General features: G+C 42.0%; 1 protein-coding gene across 4 annotated transcripts in view; it reads left to right on the forward strand.

The window, feature by feature from the left end:
* The first annotated feature begins 985 nt into the window (after positions 1-985).
* Positions 986-26766, forward strand: part of COASY (Coenzyme A synthase) — a 96849-nt gene continuing 71068 nt past the window's right edge. Inside the window, exons 1-11 of one of the 4 annotated variants that reach the window (XM_073683580.1) lie at positions 995-1159; positions 5931-6601; positions 8692-8906; positions 11229-11360; positions 11773-11962; positions 12466-12530; positions 13209-13293; positions 20969-21066; positions 21483-21629; positions 23916-24016; positions 24109-24583. In XM_073683580.1, coding sequence (XP_073539681.1) covers positions 1140-1159; positions 5931-6601; positions 8692-8906; positions 11229-11360; positions 11773-11962; positions 12466-12530; positions 13209-13293; positions 20969-21066; positions 21483-21629; positions 23916-23999 — 1707 coding nt within the window. In that variant the 5' untranslated portion in view covers positions 995-1139 and the 3' untranslated portion in view covers positions 24000-24016; positions 24109-24583. Of the gene's footprint in view, positions 1160-5930; positions 6602-8691; positions 8907-11228; positions 11361-11772; positions 11963-12465; positions 12531-13208; positions 13294-20968; positions 21067-21482; positions 21630-23915; positions 24584-26766 lie in introns of those variants that run through there. The other 3 variants (XM_073683581.1, XM_073683578.1, XM_073683577.1) reach the window with 3 other exon arrangements.

Raw genomic sequence — 26766 nt, forward strand, 5'->3', positions numbered from 1 at the left:
AGAAATGGATAGACAGATAGATGATAGATATATATGAGATAGATAGATAAATATGAGATAGATATTAGATAGATAGATATGGATGGATAGATAGATATGGATGGATAGATAGATATGGATAGATAGATAGATAGATAGATAGATAGATAGATAGAGATAGATAGATATGGGTAGATGGATAGATATGGATAGATAGATAGATAGATAGATATGGATAGACATATAGATAGATATGGATAGATAGATAGATAGATAGATAGATAGATAGATAGATATGGATGGATGAATAGATATGGATAGATAGATAGATATGGATAGATAGATAGATATATAGATAGATATGGATAGATAGATATAAGATAGATGATAGATATGAGATAGATATATAGATAGAAATGGATAGATAGATAGCTATAAATTAGATGATAGATAGATATGAGATAGATAGATAAATATGAGATAGATATTAGATAGATAGATATGGATGGATAGATAATAGATAGATAGATAGATAGACAGGTAATAGATAGGCTCAGACTGACAATTACCCAGTTTGTTATTATATAGAAGCATATATAAATAAGGGTAATGTAATATTTGCATGCTGCTGATATATATACTGCTCGTGTGGTAACCTAGACTAGGGTATATAAGTAAATTGCTGGTAAAACACTTTACTTCAGCTTTTACTTAGTTGAGGACAGTTCCTACAAGCTATTTTTTCATACACTTAGCAGCACAATGTCGCTAATATTCATGTAGCAAGGTATCTCTCACACCCGTTCTACCATTTCTATATGTTGCTGAATCACATAATCATAGCTCTTTTTTCACTAGAGGGACATCATTTTGTACCACACGTCAGAAAAGTCGTCGCCGAGAAAATGGCGGCCTTCCCACTCCGGCTCTCCTACGAGCAGTTCAGTTTTGCCTCTAGTAACCGACTCTGGTCACGTGACTACTCTACGGGCATTGTTCAGTGTTCTTTTGTCATTTTGTTATAAAGTTATTGAAGAAAAAAAAAAAGCAGAGACCTGTCAAAGAGAGAAGTGCAGGAGCCGGGTGGTGGAGGGGGTGCCGGGGCATCTGGAGCTTCCTGGGGGCGGCGTGCTGGAGGAGTCCCCTCGGTGTACGTATGGATGGCACAGGCCGGAGTCATGTATGTATGATGTGTTCCTAGGTGACAGTACAGACTCAGGTGTAGCTAGCCTGTGCTCAGGTATGCAGCCTGCTGCTGCCCATAGTCTCCTTATGTGCAGCTGTACATGAGTCTGCCCAGTGCTGCTATCTGTGACCCACCTACACCTGTCCGTACATAGTGCACGTCCCCCACAGTGATCGATCCCTGTCTATAACACATTATGGAGCCGGGCATCTTGATGAAACATCTCCTTTAAGAACAAAATACAAGTTTACTGCAATAAGTCAGCAGAGAAAGAAACCATGAGCCTGTTACCTAGTGTTTGCTGAGAGATAAGAATGGCAGATCTCTTTCAGCATCAATATTCCAGAAGTTTTTGTATGAATATATGTATATTAATCTGGGTCAAGCCAATTAGCATTGGAGGTTTTATAGGGCTTTTTCAATCCATATCCAGGAAGTCCAATTAACATAACAGCAAAGTTACCCAGAGAACTCCATATTAAAGGGTTATTCCCCCAAAAATCAAGTTATCCCTTATCGATAGGATGTAGGATAACTTGCTGATCACTGATGGCTCTGGAACCTTGAGAACAGACTCTTCAGCCCTGTCCCGAATGGAGCCAAAGGGCACATGCTTGGCCTCCACTCCATCTATTGTCTATGGGACTGCTGGAAATAGCCAAGTGCTGTACCCAGCAGTCTCATAGACAATAAGTGGAGCGCAGGCTGTGCATGTGCACTTCTGCTTCATTCAGGACAGGGCTGCGGAGCTTTGTGCTCAGAGCCCAGATCTGGGGATCGTTGGGAGTTTCTGTGATAAGGCCCCCAGTGATCCGCAGATGAGCGGTTTTGTTTTTTTTCTGACCTGATCTGTGTGTGAAAAAGATTGCAGCTTGCACTAGATTTTATGTCAACCAGATGAGACTTGAGCATTCACGTCTATGGGTGCGCCCCTCCCCCTGAAAAAAAAATAAATCACTTGCCATACAGAGCTACGGTATAGTTTCAGGGTTTTTTTATGGATACATTGCAATTCTGGAAGATGGGAAACTGTAAATGATAAAAACATATTGTATATGGACTGCATACGGATGACGAGTGAGAAAAAAATCATCTGAATTTTCTGGGTGAAAGTAGTGATTTTTTTTTTTTTTAATATACTTAGCCTAGCCTAAGCTTGTTTTTTTTTAATTTTTAGGCTTTTAGCCTGGGAGAGGCATGATTGACAAATATTAGGTTAGGGTCCAATCAAAGAAAGGTATGCTTTGTCATGGCTAGTGGGCTCTCATCGTTTTTATAAGTATACTAGATGGTGGCCCAATTCTAACGCATCGGGTATTCTAGAATATGTATGCGGCCGACCGGGCGCAATCAGTAGAGCGGTGTTTAAATTTGGCGCCAATAATGCTGATTGGTTGCGGCCGGCGGTCGCGACCAATCAGCAGAGCGGTATTTAAATTTGGCGCCAATAATGCTGATTATTCGTGACCGGTAACCGCGACCAATCAGCGAAGCGGTATTTAAATTTGGCGCCAATAATGCTGATTATTCGTGACCGGTAACCGCGACCAATCAGCGAAGCGGTGTTTAAATTTGGCGCCAATATTGCTGATTAGTCACGGCCGGTGGTTGTGACTAATCAGCAGAGCGTTGTTTAATTTTTGCGCCAAAATCGCTGCCCGCGACAAATCACCGATCTTAGCGCCACATTTAAACACCGCTGTGCTGATTGGTCGCGGCCGCTGCCCGCGACCAATCACCTATTTGGGCTCCACATTTTAAATAGCGGCCGCGACCAATCACCGATCTTGGCGCAACATTTAAACACCACTGTGCTGATTGGTCGCGGCCGCTGCCCGCGACCAATCACCTATTTGGGCTCCACATTTAAATAGCGTCCGCGACCAATCAGCACAGCGGTGTTTAAATGTGTCTGCAAGATCGGTGATTGGTCGCGGCCGCTATTTAAATGTGGCGCCCAAATCGGTGATTGGTCGCGGTCTTCGGCCGCGACCAATCGCTGATCTTGCCGCAAAAGTTAAACACCGCTGTGCTAATTGGTCGCGGACGCTGCCCGAGACCAATCACCGATTTGGGCGCCACATTTAAATAGCGGCCACGACCAATCACCGATCTTGCAGAGACATTTAAACACCGCTGTGCTGATTGGTCGCCGACGCTGCCTGCGACCAATCACCGATTTGGGCGCCACATTTAAACACTGCTGTGCTGATTGGTCGCGGACGCTGCCCGCGACCAATCACCGATTTGGGCGCCACATTTAAATAGCGGCCGCGACCAATCACCAATCTTGCAGACACATTTAAACACCGCTGTGCTGATTGGTCGCGGCCGCTATTTAAATGTGTCGCCCAAATCGGTGATTGGTCGCGGGCAGCGGCCGCGACCAATCAGCACAGCGGTGTTTAACTTTTGGGCCAAGATCAGTGATTGGTCGCGGTGAGAGATCGCGACCAATCAGCGAATCGTATAGGTGGGGAGCGGCGCTGCCTGTCCGGCTACTTCCACTGCGAGAAGCCGAGAGATGAGCGACTGCTCGCAGCAGAAGTATCCCGACCCGCAACGCCGCTCCCCGGTCCTCTTGACACCTTAGCCGCATGGAGGTCAGCGCCGCTGCCTGTGCGGCTACTTCCGCTGCAAGAACCCGGGACATGAGCGGGCGCTCGCAGCAGAAGTATCCTGACCCGCAGTGCCGCTCCCCGGTCCTCCCTTGACACCCTAGCCGCATGGAGGTCAGCGTCGCCGGCGGTCGGGAGATGAGCGCCTCGCGCCGGTCATCTCCCGGCTGCATCGCTGCTGAGCTCCGTCCCGCAGATGAGCCGCTAACGGCCGCCATCTTTTTTCAGAAATCCCGCGGCGCTGATTGGCCGCTGCCGGACCAATGAGCGACGCGGGATTTCCTGGACAGACAGACAGACAGACAGACGGGATAAGACGATTATATATATATATATATATATAGATAGATAGATAGATAGATAGATAGATAGATATAGATATTGCATAGCAGTAATGCAGTCCAAATATAATATATCAATATTTGCATACATTTTGGCGTATTCAGAGGCTGCTGTGTGCTTTTGTTTGTATATTATTCAGTTGTTGCAGCTTATCTGGAAAGGGGTTTTCTAACATTAGTGAATAAAAATCTGTTATTTTTTTCTCAAAAATAGTGCCACATCTATCTGTTATTTTGGTATAGCAGCACACAGTATTCATACCAGAACCATAGACGATGAGGCACAGATCGTGGGGAGAAAAAACATTTTTTTTATTTCTGCATAACCTCTTTTAACTAGTAAGAAAGAAAATCTCAATGAAACGGTGTTCTTAAAGGGAAGTTTTTTCTCGTTTTGGAGCCACTAAAATACGATGATTTGTTATGGAGCCGAGGTTCAGTGTTTCCAACATGCCCAGGTCAAAACCAGCAGTTTCAGAATTAAGTAATAAAAGGACTTGCCTTGGAGAGATGTCCATCGGCATCAGGCACATTATCCGGGTGACACCAAGGACCATACATCTTGACTTGCATGCGCATTACTCCGGTGCTGCCAAGGACACTCTCCAGTTCCTCACTGGTTATGCGCATTACTCCGGTGCAGCCAAGGACAGTCTCCAGTGCCTCACTGGTCATGCGCATTACTCTGGTGCAGCCAAGGACAGTCTCCAGTGCCTCACTGGTCATGCGCATTACTCCGGTGCTGCCAAGGACAGTCTCCAGTGCCTCACTGGTCATGCGCTTTACTCCGGTGCTGCCAAGGACAGTCTCCAGTGCCTCACTGGTCATGCGCTTTACTCCGGTGCTGGAAGGACAGTCTCCAGTGCCTCACTGGTCATGCGCATTACTCCGGTGCTGCCAAGGACAGTCTCCAGTGCCTCACTGGTCATGCGCATTACTCCGGTGCTGCCAAGGACAGTCTCCAGTGCCTCACTGGTCATGAGCATTACTCCGGTGCAGCCAAGGACACTCTCCAGTTCCTCACTGGTCATGCGCATTACTCCGGTGCAGCCAAGGACAGTCTCCAGTGCCTCACTGGTCATGCGCATTACTCCGGTGCTGCCAAGGACAGTCTCCAGTGCCTCACTGGTCATGCGCATTACTCCGGTGCTGCCAAGGACAGTCTCCAGTGCCTCACTGGTCATGCGCATTACTCCGGTGCTGGAAGGACAGTCTCCAGTGCCTCACTGGTCATGCGCATTACTCCGGTGCTGCCAAGGACAGTCTCCAGTGCCTCACTGGTCATGCGCATTACTCCGGTGCTGCCAAGGACAGTCTCCAGTGCCTCACTGGTTGTGCGCATTACTCCGGTGCAGCCAAGGACACTCTCCAGTGCCTTAGTGGCCGTGCGCATTACTCCGGTGCAGCCAAGGACAGTCTCCAGTGCCTCACTGGTCATGCGTAGAGGAGCAAGGTGTACTGCGTCCAGCTTTATATGCACTTGTCCCTCTGCAGATCTAGTTTTGGCATGGTCGTGTGTACAGTGCTAAAGCCTGGCTACATTACTTGCTGTTGGTTTGGTGGCCACGAGCCTATGACACACTCCCTTTGGGACCCATATGACTTGAAATTTGCTGCATTGAAAGTTGTGTGACATTGCAGGCATAGCATTGCACGTTGCTTGATGGAGCCGTGACGTGAAGGCAGATTTTTTGTTGGGAAAGTCATGCTCTAAAAGAAGTCGCCTATATCTTGAATTAAACATGTATGAAAAGAATAAAGAACTGAATTAATAAACTCTTTTTTACAATTTATTTCTATTTAAAGGTTATCTTCGGCAATGTCTGCCTTTCGCTCGGGTGTGCTGGTCTTAACATCTCCTCTCTCTGCCTTGTCCATGAGATTGGCCCCCATTCTTGCCTCTGCTGCCAAAATTGTCCAGGATACCCTGTACATCCACCTGCAACCTGGACTTCTCCTGACTGGTTCTTCTCAGCCCACTTCTACCTATATCCCGGCAACCCCTGAAGTCTGCAGCCTCATATCCAAGGTGTATTCTGATGCTGATCTCCATAGGAATCTGGATGTTCGTGTGCTGTTAACCAATATTAAAAATCAAAGCAACAACCAGCAAACTCTTTCCTCTGTTCAGAACCTCTCTCACCCCCCGGAGGTGGTCCTCACGGACTTCCAGACCAGCGATGGTGGGCAGTACAACCCAGCCAAGCAGCAGCTGGAGCGATATGCGGCTAACTGTTACAGTTGTAATCCTCACCTCGTATCAGTATTACTGTATCCAGAGTATGGAATTGAAGATGATATTGTTAATGTTGAGGAAGCAGCAGAAGAAGGAAGCCCTCTGCAGAGTCACAGCGATGTCGTAGTTGGAGGCACTTTTGATCGGTTACATAATGCCCATAAAATCCTATTGAGTGTTTGTTGTCTGCTGTCAGAAAGGCGTCTTCTCATCGGGGTTGCTGACAAAGAACTGTTGGATAGTGAGTAGCCTCTTTTGACAACTGTGACAGTCAGTGCTTGAAAGCCAAATTTAATGCAGGAAGTTGCGAAAAAGATGACCAGTTTCTATATGAGCCTGAGATCTGCTGATCTTCCTACAGAAGATGAGTACAGACATCACTCTCATTCTACTGATTGTTGCAGGATCTAGGGGGGTCTTTATGTTGTTGATCAGGTTCCTCATGGCCACTGTGTGTGCAGGACCACTTTTGAATGTCTGAATAAGTGTCTCCTGGACTCTGAGTTTAAGGTCGGGTTCACACGAGTGTATAAAAAAATCATCAGAGGTTCATCCAGAAAACTCGGACGATGTTTCCCTAATTTGTCCAATGTTTTTACAGCAGCAGAGTGCCGCCGTGTACTGTCTGTTTTTTCACGAACAGCATTTGGACCTAAAATACACTCTTGTGAACCTAACCTTACGCTCATAATTTTATTCGGACAACCAGATGAATTCAAGGCCACATTAGAGCAACTTCTATAAAGGAGCTGTCTGGTGCCATTCCCCATAGATGACAGCTATTGAAGATCTATGGGCATCTAATGGGCATGTAAAGTTCTCATGACCCCTCATAGTATTGTAGTCTGTGTTATGAGCCTGATGGCACTGGAAAAGGTCCACAAACCAGTAAAACCTGTCCAATTTAGATCATCTCCCTTTTTTTACATAAGCTTACATATGTCGCCAAAGGTTATTAGCTATTTTAAAGCCAGTGGCATTATTCTTTAGCCAAATTGCTATTTCTAAACCACACATGAAAAAGAACTATTGGGTTTGGCCTAGCATTTGATGTGTATAGGGGCTTCGTGATTTTACCCAGACATATAATTCCAGGGGGGTAAGAGATAAGGATTGGGTATGTTGAACTGAAACGCCAGACCCTTTTGTTCTCTGAAGCCTCTGCCAGAGGAGTCCTACCACCCAGATTAGGGTGCATTTACACTTACTGGTGGTGATGGTAAATGACCGCTGATTAGCTACATGTTTGCCGATTGGCAGCCATTTAAAAGCCTGTTTTAGACAGACCTACTTGACATGTACATCAAATGATTGGTACTGGCTTGTTCTGTATATATATTCTGTCAATGTTCTTGACAGCACAAGTGCTGTTTACACAGGACAATGTGCTGCTGAGAATAATAATTTTTAAGATTATTAATCATTTCACCTGACGAACAAGCGTTTTACTTGCTCATCAGGTGATCGGCAGCCTGTATACACTGGGCAATGAACATTCCTAAGAGCGCTCGCTCACGATAATCGGTGAGTGTAACTGCACCCTTACCTTGCTCGCTTGTCCCAGCTGAATGTTTCTGTGTAAGGGGAAGTAGAAAGAGATGGCTATCTGCTGAATGAGCCTCGGCCAACAGCGGTCTAATGTGCATGGCCAGCTTTAGTGATAGGCTACGGTCACACATTCAATATTTGGTCAGTATTTCATATCTGTATTTTTCACCCACTTCTGGTTTTGGCTTACAAATACTGAGGTAAAATACTTAAAGGCAGGGGCTAAACAGCCAAGAAATGACTATCAACACAGTCCATGATTATCAGAAAAATAGAAAACTTTATTAATTACATATAACATATCATGGTCAGTAGAGGAGATGCATAGGACAGACACAAAAAGATTAAAATGTGAAAGGACTGCACAGTACAGTGGGGTACCCTATTATTAAATATTATAGAAAGTCCATGAATTTGGAAAGTGGTCCTCCAGATAATGAGGTTCAAGGTATAACATATAAGGTAATATGTGGATAGCCATATATGTCTGTTGTTCCTATGAGTCCTGTGTACAATACCTCAATTGGCTGTCGACCACTAGCGGGACTCCCACGCTGTATACATCACCCCGACGTGCTTTTCGACACAAGCCTTTCTCAAGGGGTAACTAACTAGCACTTGCACCTGCTATATGTAAAATACTGACCAAATACTGAATGTGTGAACGTGGCCATAGTCTTACTCTCTCATATGGCCTTTATCACCTGACACGTCCAAGGCTTAGTACTTTCTATTTGTGTTCTTTGATGTAACTTGTATGATTTTTTTTTTTGTATATTTCAGATAAGGTCCTGAAGGAACTGATAGAGCCCTATGAGACAAGAGTGGAAAAATTGTCGCAGTTCCTGGTTGATGTGAAGCCTTCTCTTGGATATGACGTAGTGCCGATATCAGATCCTTATGGTCCTTCAATCACTGATCCAGAACTGAACTGTATTGTTGTCAGCGAAGAGACCCAAAGAGGAGGACAGTCCGTGAATAAGAGACGTCTGGAAAATGTAACCATTAAGACTTTCACGATTATGTTAACTTATGTTACCGTTAAAGGGGTTGTATACCCTTTTTAGTATTCTACAATGTGCTTGAGCGTGCTCTAAAAAACATTTACTGATTCACTGCCACTGACCCTATATTTTGTAGTATCTTGTGAGATAAAGATGGGGAGTACGCTCAGCTGTGACATCACCTATTGTCATTGGTGGATCCTGTGTTATCAGATATGTATATATCTGATATGTACAGTACAGACCAAAAGTTTGGACATACCTTCTCATTTAAAGATTTTTCTGTATTTTCATGACTATGAAAATTGTACATTCACACTGAAGGCATCAAAACTATGAATTAACACATGTGGAATTATATACTTAACAAAAAAGTGTGAAACAACTGAAAATATGTCTTATATTCTAGGTTCTTCAAAGTAGCCACCTTTTGATTTGATAACTGCTTTGCACACTCTTGGCATTCTCTTGATGAGCTTCAAGAGGTAGTCACCGGAAATGGTCTTCCAACAATCTTGAAGGAGTTCCCAGAGATGCTTAGCACTTGTTGGCCCTTTTGCCTTCACTCTGCGGTCCAGCTCACCCCAAACCATCTCGATTGGGTTCAGGTCTGGTGACTGTGGAGGCCAGGTCATTTGGCGTAGCACCCCATCACTCTCCTTCTTAGTCAAATAGCCCTTACACAGCCTGGAGGTGTGTTTGAGGTCATTGTCCTGTTGAAAAATAAATGATGGTCCAACTAAACGCAAACCGGATGGAATAGCATGCCGATGCAAGATGCTGTGGTAGCCATGCTGGTTCAGTATGCCTTCAATTTTGAATAAATCCCCAACAGTGTCACCAGCAAAGCACCCCCACACCATCACACCTCCTCCTCTATGCTTCACGGTGGGAACTAGGCATGTAGAGTCCATCCGTTCACCTTTTCTGCGTCGCTCAAAGACACGGTGGTTGGAACCAAAGATCTCAAATTTGGAGTCATCAGACCAAAGCTCAGATTTCCACTGGTCTAATGTACATTCCTTGTGTTCTTTAGCCCAAACAAGTCTCTTCTGCTTGTTGCCTGTCTTTAGCAGTGGTTTCCTAGCAGCTATTTTACCATGAAGGCCTGCTGCCCAAAGTCTCCTCTTAACAGTTGTTGTAGAGATGTGTCTGCTGCTAGAACTCTGTGTGGCATTGACCTGGTCTCTAATCTGAGCTGCTGTTAACCTGCGATTTCTGAGGCTGGTGACTCTGATAAACTTATCCTCAGAAGCAGAGGTGACTCTTGGTCTTCCTTTCCTGGGGCGGTCCTCATGTGAGCCAGTTTCTTTGTAGCGCTTGATGGTTTTTGCAACTGCACTTGGGGACACTTTCAAAGTTTTTCCCAATTTTTTGCACTGACTGACCTTCATTTCTTAAAGTAATGATGGCCACTCATTTTTCTTTACTTAGAATTTGTATTATGGCAAGAAAAAAAGCAGCTAACAGTCTATTCAGTAGGACTATCAGCTGTGTATCCACCTGACTTCTGCACAACACAACTGATGGTCCAAACCCCATTTATAAGGCAAGAAATCTCACTTATTAAACCTGACAGGGCACACCTGTGAAGTGAAAACCATTTCCGGTGACTACCTCTTGAAGCTCATCAAGAGAATGCCAAGAGTGTGCAAAGCAGTCATCAAAGCAAAAGGTGGCTACTTTGAAGAACCTAGAATATAAGACATATTTTCAGTTGTTTCACACTTTTTTGTTAAGTATATAATCCACATGTGTTAATTCATTGTTTTGATGCCTTCAGTGTGATTGTACAATTTTCAAAGTCATGAAAATACGGAAAAATCTTTAAATGAGGTGTGTCCAAACTTTTGGTCTGTACTGTGTATGTAATATATATATATATATATATATACATACACACACACACACACACACACACACACACACACACACACACACACACACACACACACACACACACACACACACACACACACACACACACACACACACACACACACACACACCTGTCATAGTAATCCTGCCTCTGCTGATAAGGAGCCTGCTGTAAACTCTTCCTGAAAGAACAGGATATAGGAGTCTAAAAAAAATCCCCAGTGGGCAGTGTGAAAATTGCAAGATTGAGCATTTAATTTTTTTGGTAAAGATAATGATGTGGAAAAAAAAGCATTGCCAACATTTTCATAAAAAATGAAATGCATGGAAAACCTAGACCTGATTTAAGGACGGTTTCTGATGAGAGATTCCCTTTTAAGGTTTCCATATTACCTTAATCGTGTATTATATCATATACTCCTGTCTTGTGTTATTCAGGGGCTTGATGAACTGACCATCCATGAGATCCAGCTGGTAACAGACCCCAAGCATTCTGAAAATGAAGAGGAGAAAATCAGCTCTTCGAGCTTCAGGAATCGGCTACTGGGAACCTTGCTGAAGACCCCTGCTGTAAGAATCCTCCTTCCATTTATTTTAGGTGACTTTTTTTCCACATGTCCTTTAAATGGCATGTTTAAACTGAGTATACAGTAGATCTACATAAAGCAAAAGGGGCTTTTCACACCCGTTATTTGGAGTCCACCAGCACTACATATCATGTGAGTACCCTTTATGAAGCTTGGAGTCACTTCTGCAGCATATTTGGAAAATCCACATCACCGCTGTAAACTAACATTGTGCAATGCATTTATTCTGTAATTCTGTTCAAGCCTATACACTTCTATCAAATATCTTGAAGGCTACTTCATTTGAGCGAAAGAGTTGGGGGGCATCAAAAATCATGAGTATCCTATAATGGATTTCTGAGATGTGTAATGGAATTACACTTTATTCACACATTAAATGTAATCTGTTTCTGCAGGTGAACCCCAGCATCCCTTCCCGGCCTTATATCATCGGTCTAACGGGAGGCAGCGGCAGTGGAAAGTCCTCCATTGCACAGAGACTGGAGAAACTGGGAGCTGCTTTAATAGACTGTGATAAGTTGGGACACCAGAGTTACAAGCCTGAAGGACCGGCCTACCAGCAAGTTATCGATGAGTTTGGCTCAGGTATATTGTATAATATTAAAGGGGTCTTCAGGTTTCGGAAAGCCCTTGTCTCTTGGCTGCAGTTTGTTTAAAAAAGCAAACTGTACTTTACTTGCCCTCCCCGGGTCCAGCGTTGAGTCTCTGATGCTGCTCCTGATGTCTTTTATTGCCTGCAGTGCTGACATCACATCAACAGCGCTGCAGCCAATAACTGAGCTCAGCAGCTCTCCTAGAGTTGGCGGCACGAGCCGCTCAGAGACACTGATCTTCGAGGTTGGCTGCACTGGCCGAGGCTCAACGCTAGACCTGGGGAAGGTGAGTAAAGCATGGTTTGTTTGAGCCAAGTGTCTGGGATTTCTGCAACCCAAAACCTCTTGAATAAATAAGTCTGCAGACAGAAGCTTTCCATGTTTATTGGTTACGTTGATTGTAGTTTCTGTCGCCACTTATTGATTTGATTGCACCTACTAATTGTAATGATGTCCGTGAATGACGTGGTTTATTCCATTATTTTTTATTACCAGATATCCTCTGTGAAGATGGGACCATAGACAGAAGAGCTATTGCCAGCAAAGTGTTTGGGAATAAGGTGAAAAGCGTTCTATAGAATCTCATTATTTCACACGATCACCTCTATACAGTCAGTTTATTCCATTACCAGGTAACATTAGTGGCGGATACCCTGTGGATTTCTTCTCTGGATTTCTGAATCCTCACTATATATAAGCTCCTAGGCTTCATTGATTCAGCAAACCATTTTCACCAGAATTCTGGCGTAAAGTTGTTTAAAATGTCGCAAAATTTTTGCTCAGCTCATAGACGTTTTACGCCAGCTTCATCAATTTTTTTGAATATAGAGCAGAACTTCTTGGGGAAGGAAGTGGTTGACTTCGGCCGACAAATTCATCATAATTTATTCCAGAGGTGGCATAAATTACATCAGTCTCTGACCTGAGTACATTTCCTACTGTGGTACAAGGCAGTTGAAAGTTGTGCCAAATTCAGTAAGAGTCTCCATGACTGCTGTGCAAAATGCTGGTCTCTATGAAGCGGGACCATAGACTTTCTATTGAGACAGTACGCCTCTGTGCATGCGCTTCTGCAAGAACTCCGAACTGCTGCATGCAGAAGTGAGCGCATCAGAACAGTGTTTTGAGCGATTGGTGGGTGTCCCAGTCCCGGGCCCCCACTGATCAGCAGCATGTTTAAGTATGGAAAAAATAAAAATACAAGACACCCTTTAATGATGCTCTTTTATTTCATTTAGGACCAATTAAAACGCCTAACAAACATTGTGTGGCCGGCAATAGCGACTCTTGCTAAAGAGGCCATGGAAGAAGCTGCTGCTAAAGGTAACTGCGGGATTCATTTAAAGGGTTATTCCCATCTCCAAGATCCTATCCTAATATATAGTAGGTGCAATAATAAAAATTAATAATATTAGCAAATACCTCCAATTAGAAATGTAGTATAGTTCTTCTGATTTGCTATGTTTCTTTCCTCATGTGCAGGCATTGCAGGATCTTAGGTATCCATGGATACGACCACTGATATAGTGACAGCTAGTTGCTAGTGGTCGTAACCATGGATGCCTAAGCTACTGCAATGCCTGCACATGGGGTAAGAGACATAGTGAATCAGAATAACTATTCTACATTTCTAATTGGAGGTATTTGCTAATATTCTTATTATTACACTGGGATTACCCCTTTAAGTCTATATAGCATTGTGATCCATTACATCTGCAACAGTATGAACATTATTTCCTAGCCACTAATACAAATCAAGGGCTAACCTGTAATATTTCAGGTATCAGGTTCTCTATGAACACTCAGAATTTTTTTTTTTCGTACAGGAAGTTCAGAGACCTGGGCTTTATTTTGCGGAATATCTTGGGGGTTATCCAGTTTTAAAAAAAAAAAAAAAAAAAAAAAAGTTGATGGACAGACCATCATTGTCGATCAGTTGGCTTCTAACTTTTGTCACCCTCAATAATTCAGCCGTCTAACAAAGCTGAGCCTGGCCTGCAACTGCGGAGTCCCCTTCCTTTTTTCGGCTGCTGTATGCACCATCACACCCTACCGCTGCGCTGGGTATTGCAGGTTTGTTTCAGTCAAGTCTAGGAACAAAGCCTCAATGGTGAACACATCTGCTTCTAATAGTACAGCCCTGACCCTGGTGAATAATGAAGCCCCTGCTCTTTCAAACAGTGGGGAGGCACGATGTTGGCCAAGTTAACATTATTTAAAGATCGGCCATGACTTTTTATAGAATGATCACCCCCTCTGATGTCAAATGAATATCTGTCCATCAATATTTTCAGAATTATTTTACAAGAAAAGTCCTTCTAATTCATTCACATTCATGATTTACACACCCCGACTAGTAATTAATAGCTGTAATCTGATTAGGTTTTCTACACACAGCAGGTGACACAACATTAAAGATACATTTAAAGAGTAACCATAATTTAAATTATTTAATCAATCAATAGGACATAAGATATATTACAAAGTTCATATCAGATAAATCTGTTTATTTCTCCCCCAGGACTGATTTTTCATTTTGAAAATTCTCAAATTGTGGGTAAAATGTGTCATCAGTGAAGACAGATTTTCGCATTACTGAGATAGGAGATGACAGTTGCTATTCATATACTTCTATGAGAACTGTAACTGTTATTTCAGGAGAATTTGCAGTAAAATGTGTCTTCCTGTAGTTCCTCCCTCCTATCCTTTTTCATAGAAATTTAAAAGAACCAACTGCCATCTCCTATCTCAATAATGGGAAAATCTGTCTTCACTGAATACAGATTTTACCCTTTAAATTGAGAGTGAAGGATCAGTCCAGGAGAAGAAAAACAGATTTCTCTGATAAGATAGATTACAAAGTTGCTTATTTTTATATGCACTATTGATTTATGAAATAAAAATTAAAGCAACAGTTACGCTTTAGCCCAGCTGTGTGTAGCACAGGCGATCAGATGATTGCAGCTTCTAGTCTCCCATGGAGACTATTGGACCATGTAAAAAGTGGGGAAAATAATTTTTTTTTTTAAAAAATAGAAAAATTCAAATCCGCCCCATTCAAAATGAAGCAATAAAAAAAATCAAATATGTGTATATTTGGTATCGCCGGGTTCAGAATCACCCAATCTATCAATATATAAAAAGAATTAATCCGATTGGTAAACGGCGTAACAAGCAAGTAACAAGAATAAAAATGCCAGAATAAAATTTTTTTTGGGTCGCCGCAACATTGCGATAAAATGCAATAACGGGCGATCAAAACATCGGATCTACCCCAAAATGGTATCAATAAAAACATCAGCTCGGCACGCAAAAGATAAGCCCTCACCCGGCCCCAGATTCTGAAAAAATGGAGACGCTGCGGGTCTCAAAAAAATGTCGCCTTAACAAATTTTGGGATTTTTTTTTCACCACTTAAAAAAGAATCTATACATGTTTGGTATACACAAACTCCTAATGACTTGGGGAATCATAATGGCAGGTCAGTTTTAGCATTTAGTGAACGTGGTAAAAAAAAGTAATTGTGTAATTGCACTTTTTTTGCAATTTCACCGCACTTTGAATTTTTTTTCCTGTTTTCCAGTACACTAAATGGTAAAACCTAAGGTTTCGTTCAAAAGTACAACTTGTTCCGCAAAAAACAAGCCCTCACATGGCCATATTGACCAAAAAGTAAAAAAGTTATGGCTCTGGGAAGTAGAGGAGCAAAAAACAAAAACGGAAAAACCCAAAGTGGTAAAGGGGTTAAGGTTAAACATTTTTCCTGGAATCTCTATGTAAGGTCAGATTTACTTGCTTTTGTAAGAGATGACATTAAAGGGAATCTGTCACCAGGTTTTTACCTCCCCATCTGAGAGCAACATTATGTAGGGGCAGAGACTCTGATTCCAGTGATATATTACTTACTGGGCTGCTTGCTGCAGTTCTGATAAAATCACTGTTCAGTCTACTGCAGATCTACCAGCTCTCTGAATGCTGAAATCTGTATAACCCCACCCACACCTTGGATTGGCAGCTTTCTCTGTACACTGTGCATAGGCAGAAAACTGTCAATCTGTGTTGGGGGCAGGGTTATACAGATTTCATGAATATGGAGGACTTCATGGCAGGAGCTTTATTAGTCCTCTAGTAATGATCTCCTTCTGATTAAAACATTTAATTTTATCAAAACTACAGAAAGCTGCGCAGCAAGTGATACATCACTTGAATAAGGACCTATGTCTCTCCATTATGCTGTTCTCAGTTTAATTGGCAAAAACCTGGTGACAGATTCCCTTTAACCTCTTGATGGCCACTACGCATATACAATGGCGGGGTGCCATCACTATAAGAAGTGGGCTCAGGAGCTTGGCTCACTCTATGCTGTGCTGGTATTGGCCCTGTTATATAGCAAGCATCTGGGAGTAATGGAGGTCAGTCTCTTTTAATGTTACTTTTAAGCGTGACAGCATCATTTAAGACGCTTTAAAATGACAGCTATCACTTCTGACTGCCCTATACCCTTGCACACATAATAACAGGTTGCCATGTTAGAACTTCTATGAAACCTAGTCTGTGCCTGTACTTCATTGGAGATCATCCATACAGAATTAGTGTATTTTTAGGTGATTAAGTGGTCACAGTTTAGGGACCTTTGGGGAACTACAGTAATTAAAGGGGTATTCCCATCTCCAAGATCCTATCACAATATGTAGTAGATGAAATAATAATAATATTAGCAAATACCTCCAATTAGAAATGTATAGTATTTTTGATTTGCTATGTCACTTACCCCATGTGCAGTCGTTGCAGGACCTTAGGTATCCATGGTTACGACCACTAGCAGTTAGCTAACTAACTGTTACTATATCAGTGGTCGTAACCATGGATACCTAAGGTCCTGCGATGCCTGCACATGAGGAAAGAGACATAGTGAATCAAAAATACTATACTACATTTCTAATTGAAGGTATTTGCTAAGAGTATTTTCCTCTCCATACAGTGACTTACATTACCTATATGCTCCTATTACTTCTAGAAGAATAAAAAAGCAACTTTTGTACCGGAGATCTCTGTATTGCAGAGTAGACATTTTTTAGCATACACCAGAAAAATAGGATCTTAGTGATATATTTGCCAATTGGGCACCAAGAGCATGATGTAACCATAGCCTATACTGCTAGTAGTGAGTGGTCTCCTAATTCAGGGTCACAGTACAATAGGTCACGGGCTTTGGTTTCACTTAATTCCTAAAAGGGGTTGTCCTCTTTAGAAAACTTTATGCCATATGCTGTGATAGAACTCCATTTGTTTATTTATAAATACTTGCCCTCCCCTGGTCCAATGCCAAGTCTCCGCCGCTGCCCTGGTCACCGCTACCCTGGTTGTTTGGCTGCACTATGCCAGCGCTGCAGCCAAACACAGAGACCAGGACAGCTGCTGTGACTCCGCGCTGGACCCGGGAAGGGTAAGTAGCACTCAGTTTGTTTGTTCATTACTATTGCATATGACATACAATTTTCTAAAAAAGGACAACTCCTTTAATGACCAGATGATTTTAAATTTTGCCACCCCTTCTTTTTTTTTTCCTTCCTGTTCTTCCAAGATCCATAACTTTATTATTTTTATGTCGTCACATAGCCATGTAAGGGCTTGTTTTTGTCGTCATGAGTTGGAGTTTTGAATGACCCCATTCATTTTACTGTTTAATGTAAGGAGAATCAGGAAAAAAATTCCAAGTACAGTGAAATGGTAAGGGATAAATAAGAGAACAAAAAAAAAACATCAATTCGGACATATATATATATATATATATATATATATATATATATATATATATATATATATATATATATATTTTTTTTTTACAGCATTAATTATGTGGTAAAAATGACAGGGCAATATGATTCTCCAAGTCAATACAATTCTGGTAATTTGGTGATACCAAAATTAGTGATTTAAAAAAAATAATTCAGAGCTTAACATAGTTTTGAGCTGTGTGAGGACTTTTTTATTTTTTTGTGTGTCACGCTGTAGCTTTTACTGATACTATTTTGGGGTATATAAATCACTTTTATTTGTTTTGCATTGTATTGCAATTCTTATTGCTGCAGTTGCATTAGAAAATGGTAAATTTCTCTTTTTTGAAAATACATTTATTTTTTTTTGGGTTCACCTTATGGGATGAATATTTTCTTTTGTTATTAGTTGGGGCAATGCCAAATTGTTTAAAAAAAAAAAAAAAGTAAATAAAATTGTCTTGCTTCATCACGTCTTCCTCAAATATGAAAAGCAAAATGGGCAGAGAATGGGCTGTTGAGACATAGTAACATAGTCATTTCAAAGGCTTGCAACTAGATTAATACAAGGGATGGAAGGCCTCTCATATGATGAGAGGTTGAGCTTGTATAACTTAGGAAAACGACGCCTCAAAGGGGATCTCAGTTACATGTATAAATATATGTGTGGTCAGTACAAAGGACTGGCACATGACTTATTCCTTCCAAAGACCATACTAAGGAGCAGGGGGCACTCTTTATGGGTGGAAGAAAGGCAATCCCGGCACCTAAACAGGAAAGGGTTCTTTACAGTCAGAGCAGTCAGACTGTGGAATGCTGGACCACAAGAGGTAGTGATAGCTGACACTATAACAACTGGACGATTTCCTCGATACACATAATATTGTGGGTTACAGTTAAATTAGATAAAATGTTACACCTATAGTAGTACTTTTGATCCAGGGTTCTTGTACTGATCGCCTTTCTCAGGGTCAAGAAGGAATTTTTCCTCGTGATGCAAATTGGCTGAATGTACCCTGGGGTTTTTGCCTACTTCTGGATCAACAGATTTAGGTACAGGGATTTTAGTAATACCATAACAGTAATACAAAAATAAAACTAATTAAAAATTATAAACTAGTTTATTTGTAATAGTGCAGTAATAATAAAAATGGTAATTCATTTGTGAGGTCTAGTCCCAGTAAGTTAGTGTAGTGTTGGTATGGGGAGTACAATTGGGGAAGAAAGGTTGAACTTGATGGACCTAGGTCTTTATTCAACCTACGTTACTATGTTACTAAAATGACAAACAAACGCGTGTGTGTCTGTTTATCAAATCATCTATAACCATTCAGTTACCCTCCGACCTCCGTCATCTCTGCTGAGTAGTTTGCCACACTTCAAAAACAAGATTGACCAAACACAGCAAGTCTTTACTATCCGACCACCACAACTCCTTTGTTTTCCACACCATTTCCCTACCCCCATAACCTCCCTTCCCAACATCACGGAAAGAGACCTTGCTCGTCTCCTCTCCAAATCACACCTCACCACTTGTGCACTCGATCCCATCCCATCCCATCTCCTTCCCAACCTCACCCCCACACTCGTCCCATCCCTAACCCATCTCTTCAACCTATCACTATCTTCTGCTACTTTCCCCGCTGCCTTCAAACATGCCACAATCACGCCCATCCTCAAAAAGCCATCCCTTGACCCAACCGCCTTGTCCAGCTATCGCCCCATATCGCTGCTCCCATTTGCCTCCAAACTCCTTGAGCAACACGTTCACGCTGAACTTTCCTCCCACTTTTCATCTAACTGTCTCTTCGACAACCAACAATCCGGCTTCCGCCCCCACCTCTGACCACTGCCTCCTACTACAGATCCTCTCTTACTTTGGCGTCAAAGACCTTGCCCTATCCTGGATCTCCTCATACCTTTCTAACCGGACATGTAGCGTCTCCCACTCCCTCACTACCTCCTCACCCCGCGCCCTCTCTGTTGAAGTCCCTCAAGGCTCTCTCCTAGGACCCCTACTCTTCTCAATCTATACCCTTGGCCTGGGACAGCTCATAAAATCCCATGGCTTCCAGTACCATCTGTACGCTGATGACACCTAGATCTACCTCTCTGGCCCAGATGTTAGCTCTCTGCTGACCAGAATCCCAGCATGTATAGCAGCCATATCCTCCTTTTTCTTCTCCCGCTACCTCAAGCTCAATGTGGAGAAAACTGAACTCATCATTTTTCCCCCATCTCGCATATCTTTCCCACCTGATCATTCTATCACAATAAATGACATCACTCTTTCCGCTGTGCTGGCAATCCGCTGCCTTGGAGTAACCCTTGACTCTGCCCTGTCCTTCAAACCCCACAACCAAGCTCTCGCCACCTCCTGTCGCCTCCAGCTCAAAAACATTTCCAAAAATCCGTCTTTTCCTCAACCCTCAATCTACTAAACGTCTTGTGCATGCCCTCATCTCCCGCCTCGACTATTGCAACATCCTCCTCTGTGGCCTACCTGCTAACACTCTCGCACCCCTCCAGTCCATCCTCAACTCTGCTGCACGACTTGTTCATCTCTCGCCTCGCTACTCCTCTGCTACCCCCCTTTGCAAATCCCTTCACTGGCTCCCATTCCCCCAGCGTATACAGTTCAAACTACTAACACTGACCTACAAAGTTATCCATAACCTCTCTCCTCCATACATCTCTGAACTAATCTCCCGATATATTCCCTCACGTAACCTCCGGTCCTCCCAAGACCTCCTTCTCTCCTCCACACTTATTCGTTCCTCACGCAATCACTTCCAAGACTTCTCCCGAATATCCTCCGTCCTATGGAATTCTGTGCCTCAACACGTACGATTAGCCTCCACATTTGGATCCTTCAGACGGAACCTGAAAACCCATCTCTTCAAACAAGCTTACAGCCTGCCATGACCTTGCTTGCTGCCACCTCAACAACACCGGAGCTACTGCAATCCCCCCAACCTACTGTCTCCTTCCCCATTCCTGTAGAATGTAAGCCCACAAGGGCAGGGCCCTCTTCCTGCTGTACCAGCCTATCATTGTTAGCTTACTGTAAGTGATATCTGTATTTGGTATGTAACCCCTTCTTATGTACAGCTCCATGGTATCAATGGCGCTATATAAATTAATAATAATAATAATAATTCAGTTGTAAATACATGGTGGTCTTATGTTACACTGAAACTAAGCATGCTAATCTAATCAAGGTATTTCGGTTTGTGTGATGGATGCTGCTGTTCTTCTGGAGGCCGGCTGGAATGAAATGGTCCATGAGGTGTGGACAGTAATTATACCAGAAAAAGAGGTAAGAGTCATTTTAGCAATAAGAAGGTTTCTGGTTACTTAGGTTAGAATCTTCTTCCCCCTCCCTTCCTACACAAACATTGCCCCCTAGTGGCGCAGAATACAAAGGTCTCAAGTATATAAGGAAACACTCTAAAAGAGTACCAGTTTGTTCTGTTTTCCACCAATGGAAAGTTTTCAGTCTGTAGAATACAAGTTAATGGGTAATTTCATGTAACTTACACCAGCCTCCGCAATCAGTGCTCATGCCAACCTTCCCTCCAGCAGTGCGTCAGTTGTTGGCCAACTAACCACCTAGTCTGATCCGGTTTTATTATTAATGTCTTAATATTCTTGTGTGTGTTAAAGTCTCTAAATTATTAATTAACCCCCTGACTGTCCAGTCTCTGATATGTTCTCTGTGTTTGGCTACTTTAGGCTATTTCCCGTATAATGAAACGAGATGGCGTCAGTGAGGAAGCTGCTAAGAACAGATTGGCGAGCCAGATGTCCAACAGTGAGCGGGTGGAGGCATCAAATGTTGTTCTGTCTACACTTTGGGAGCCAGAGATCACACAGAAACAGGTAATATGTTGATTCATTCACCTTCCCAACCTTTTGACTTTCCATAATCTAGCAATGACGTGCCTAATTTTCCCTATTTTTAATATCTTCAACTTGGGTAGACATTTACCACACCATTTAGCTCCCATCAAATATAGTTAGGTTGACTAAGCTAGTGTTGTTGAGGTCGACAGACATGGCTAACTCATTTTTGTCTTCAGTGGAGATCTCAAAAGATATTCTTATACAATTAGATTCAAAAAGTTTACTACATCCTGACTAGACTGCAGAAAATGTCCATCTCTAATTATTGATCTTTTATACGTGCTGTCTGGTCCTGGACGAAGCTCCCACCATTCTAGTCGGAGGTGGTTCTCTCCCCACAAGTGTGTCTCTTAGGGGTCTTGGATATTTTGATCCAGAAGTCTTCTTTTGCATTCTCCTACTCTGTTCCAGGAAAGTGGTCCTAATAATGTGGAAGTCGACAGATATCCTTCCCTTGTCTCATTGGCTTAATTGAGTAATACAGTACTTTAGTAGTAGTGAATATACATTTTATGTCCAGAGTCACGGTCAGGCTATCACTCGGCCTTTTCTGTGACGTGAGATGTGGGACTGTAGGGTGTCCATGTCACTTTACACCTCAATCTCACACTCTTCCCTCATTCAGGCTACAAATTGAACACAGTATGTACCCCCAACTAGTCCACACACCCATCAAGACACACATTGCTGCCCCCACTTACCGAAAGGGCGATAAGTCCCGAAGTCATTCATCCATGAACCCACAGCCCGCAGGCCATACACAGGTCACATGCACAAACTAAGACTTAGTCTTTACGGAGACACTTGGGTTCTTTAGGAGAACAAAGCAAAGCTATTAGTGTTTTAGGCTTTAATACACAACAGGTACAGTACTTAATATGTATATATATAAAAAAGGAAAATAACGGACTTGCGTAGAAGGTGCAAAAACAGTTCTAAAAATGAAAGATGGAAACTTCTATACTTAGTGATCCTCTGTAACAAAGTCACTTTCTGCTCCCAGGAACATGGGTTAGAATGTGCACAAATCCTCAAAATGATTTGTTTGTTTTTTTCAATGGATTTTTACAGATTGTTTGGCGCTAAAGGTGGAAAACAGTTTGAAATTAATCTACCTCCCCCCTATGACAAAAACCTGTCATTTTAACAGGAGTGTAGACTTTTTATATTCTTACTAAGAAGGTTGGGTACTGTTACCATACTAAAATGATATCTGTGCTTCAGCCCTTCTATGTGTAACAAAAGTGCTCATCTGCTATGACAACCACAGGGGTCTCCTGCAGACCCCGGGTTGTCATGCAAACCCATCAGCGACCCGCAATCATGTGATTGGGTTGCCGATGGGTGGAGCCAGGGATGCACCTCCGACGCGATCATGTTAAATGCTTCATGTCCTGTGTTAGGGGCACATGACAGCTGTACAGATCAGCTGTCATGTGCCCGGGAAGGTGCGGGCTCGGCGCTGGAGCCCGCATCAAAGGAGGAGACACGACATGCGCCGTACATGTACGGCGCATGTCGTGAAGGGCTTAACTCAATCTCACCTAGTCTGATTAACAGCTCCTCAGTGTGCCTTTTCCCTGTTGCTGCTGCTAAGATCTCATACTGCTCAGTACAAGCTGCAGCTGTATTTCAGACTGGGTGAATAGAGACTGAATACACTTGAATTCATGAGCCCTGTCACTATATAGCTTGTCTAATAAAATGCTCATCTTAATGGTGGCATAATCCTAGCATTAAGACATGGATTTTCAAAGTAAATACATCAACCTCTGAGAACGATTAACGTGTGCAGTTTGTATTCTGAGGTCTGATAATAGAACTTCTTTAAAAAATGGAATTGCTCCTTTTTTTTTAGCTTTTTACTTTCTAGGAGGAATTAAAAAGAAATCAGTGGGGCCATTGAAAAGTATATCTTTTCCTGCAATACACAAACTGTAATATGGCTGTGTAGATGGAAAAGTTCTACTTGTCAAAATGTAACATTGAAATACAATAACAGCTTTTGCAGTCTTTAAGAGCTGCGTCCTTTGGGTTTGTCTGGCAACGCTCATTCCAGCATCGGGTGGTAAGTCTTGATGATACCGCGCCTATACACTACCTAACAGGTGTTCATCGAACCTTCATGTGTAGAGCAAGTTCTATAAAGGAATAATGGGGAGGGGAATGAATAATCTGGCTGTGACCGTAACCATCTATGCTGTTTCACCCTGCTCATAGTGACTTGTATGCAGTGTCTCAATCATGTTTCTTACCATTTAGGTCCAGAAGGCCTGGGATCTTCTCCAAGAGCGGATCAATCCAGACTTTTCCAATCACAAGCCCTTTCTAAAATCAAGATTTTAATTTTGCAATCTGCCAAGGTAAGTCTGATGCAGTGGAACCAGGAAATACCCGATGGGGCCCAGAGGACGTTGCATGCCTTATTTTACAATGAAATTTTATCTCTTTACAGTTCCATCGCCGTGGGCTTTTTTTAAAATGTGTAACGGGACTGAAAAATGCTCACAGTCTACTGTAATGTTTGTTCTAAACACTGATAGAAACCAAATGACATTTTATAATTCTACACTACAACATCATGAAATTCTAATCAATGAACTTAATTGTACAAGCAATTTTTGGATTTCTTCTGCAATCGCAGTAAGGCCCCAGTATCCGTATTCGGTCAGTATTTTTCCTCAGGAGTGGGAGCCAAAACCAGGAGTGGGTGATAAATATACAGAATTGGTGACTTGTTTCTATTATACCTTTTCTCTGATTGCTCCTCACCTGGTTTTGGCTCCCACTCCTGAGAAAAAATACTGACCGAATACTGATAGTGGGGCTGTGGCCTAAAAGAAAAACTTTGATTAGTCTTCATTCATTTGTTTTCCCACAGATGCGTTGCCTGTTATTTCAGAATAAAGTGTCGAGTATGATTTTTAAAAGCAGTATTTTGTTTCCTTCTGCTTATAGCACATCCGAACATTTGTAGATCATAATCAGTACATAATGATATAGACTGATAGTAAAAAAAATATCCATGATTAATGGTGTGTACAGTGGATATGAAAAGTCTACAAACCCTTGTTAAAATGCCAGGATTTTGTCATGTAAAAAAAAAAAATCATACCAAGAAAAATTATTTCTGAACTTTTTCCACCTTTTTAATGTCACCCAAAGTCTGTCTAAATCCATTGTGAAACAAATTGAAAGAATTTTGAGGGGAGAAATGAAAACAAAATTAAAATAATGTTATTGCATAAGTATGAATACCCTCTTATTATAGCCGGATTAATCGGATTCAAACTCATGTTCAATAGTATTCCGTACACAGCTGCTATCATTTATAGTGATTCTGATTAATTCCGTATAAAATTTAGCTGTTCTAGTAGGATAGACCTGATGTTTTCTTAGTTGCATGATACAGCAAAAGCCATGGTCCATAAACCACTTATAACACAGCAAAGGGATCTCCATGTTGAAAGGTATCAGCCAGGAGAAGGGTACAAACATGTTTCCAAGGCACTACATATATCGTAGAACACTGTGAAGACGGTCATCAAGAAGTGGCTTCAATTTGGCACAGGAACAGTGACATTACCTCGAACTGGACATTCCTTAAAAATTGATTAAAAGACCAGAAGAAAATTGGTCCAGGGGAATGCTAAGAGGCCTACAGCATCATTAAAGAAGCTGTAGTAATGTCTGGCAAGTACTGGTTGTGTACTGCATATGACAACAAGCTAGCTCTTCTTTATATGTCTGGCCTGTGGTGTAGAGTGAGAAAACTGAATCAAAAGCTATGGTCTTCAAACAGCTTATAATACAGCAAAGGGATCTCATTTACCAGTCAGGGGAAGGGTATAAACATTTTTCCTAGGCATTAGATATACCATGGAACACGGTCATCAAGTGGCTTAATTTTGACATAGCAGTGATATTACCTAGAACTGGACCGCCCTCAATAATGATGAAAAGGCAGGAAGAAAATTGGTCTGGGAGGCTAGTATGAGCCCTACAGCAATAATAAGGAGCTGCAGGAATTTCTGAAAAGTACTGGTTGTGTACTACATGTGACAACAATTTCCTGTATTCTTCATATGTCTGGCTTGTGGGGTAGGGTGACGAGGCATAAGCTTTTTCTTACAAAGACAAAACATCCAAACCCGGCTATGTTTTGCCAAAACCTACATCAAGTCTGCCAAAAGCTTATGGGACAACCAAAGAATTCAACCTCAATCTCATCAGACCATAACATGACCATTATTCCAAAAGGTATGTTTAGTGCAAAGCCAACACTGAGCATCACTAAAAGAACACCATACCCAAAATGAAGCATGGTGGAGGCAGCATTAAACTTTGGGGCTGTTTTTCGGCCGCTGGAATGGTGCTTTAGTTAAGGTGGAGGAAATTACAAACAGTGTCAAAAATCATCAATTTTGCAACAAAACCTTCACACCCCTGCTAAAAAGATGAAGAGGAATTTCACCTTTCAGAATGACAACGACCCTAAGAATACCTCCAAATCAGCAGAAAATTGGCTTCACCAGAAGAAGATCAAAGTTTTGGAATGGCCCAGCCAGAGCTTGACATGCCAAGAAGGTGCTGTACACAGGAGATGTCCTTGGAATTTGACAGATTTGGAGCGCTACTGTGAAGAAGAGTGGACAAAGATTGCAAATTCTAGATGTGCCTATCCAAGAAGACTGAATGCTGACACAAATTTAAGGAGTACTTCAAGAAGTATTGGTTCAAGGGAGTATATATTTATGAAGTCATGTAATTTTAGTTTTTATTTTTCTTGATCCACCTAAACAAAATTGTTTGTTTTTCAATTGAATTGTACAGTTTATGGGTGACATTTAAGGTGGAAAAAGTTCTGAAACAATTTTTCTTGGTCTGATTTTTTTTTTTTTTTTACATAACAAAAACCTGGCATTTTAACAGGGGTGTGTAAAGAAAAAATATTTCTAGTTTTTAATTATTTTTCTTTCTATTGTCTAATAGAACTCAAAGATAATGTTTCTGTAGAAAGCTAAGAAACACATTGTTCTACCACAAGGTGGCGATATAACAATAAAAAATGCAATATAAGCCCTGGTCTATACTGCCACTTTTTTGTAGCTCT

Source organism: Phyllobates terribilis, unplaced genomic scaffold (assembly GCF_046119375.1).
Source record: "Phyllobates terribilis strain yellow unplaced genomic scaffold, ASM4611937v1 Scaffold_5__5_contigs__length_657084704, whole genome shotgun sequence".
Lineage (NCBI taxonomy): Eukaryota > Metazoa > Chordata > Amphibia > Anura > Dendrobatidae > Phyllobates > Phyllobates terribilis.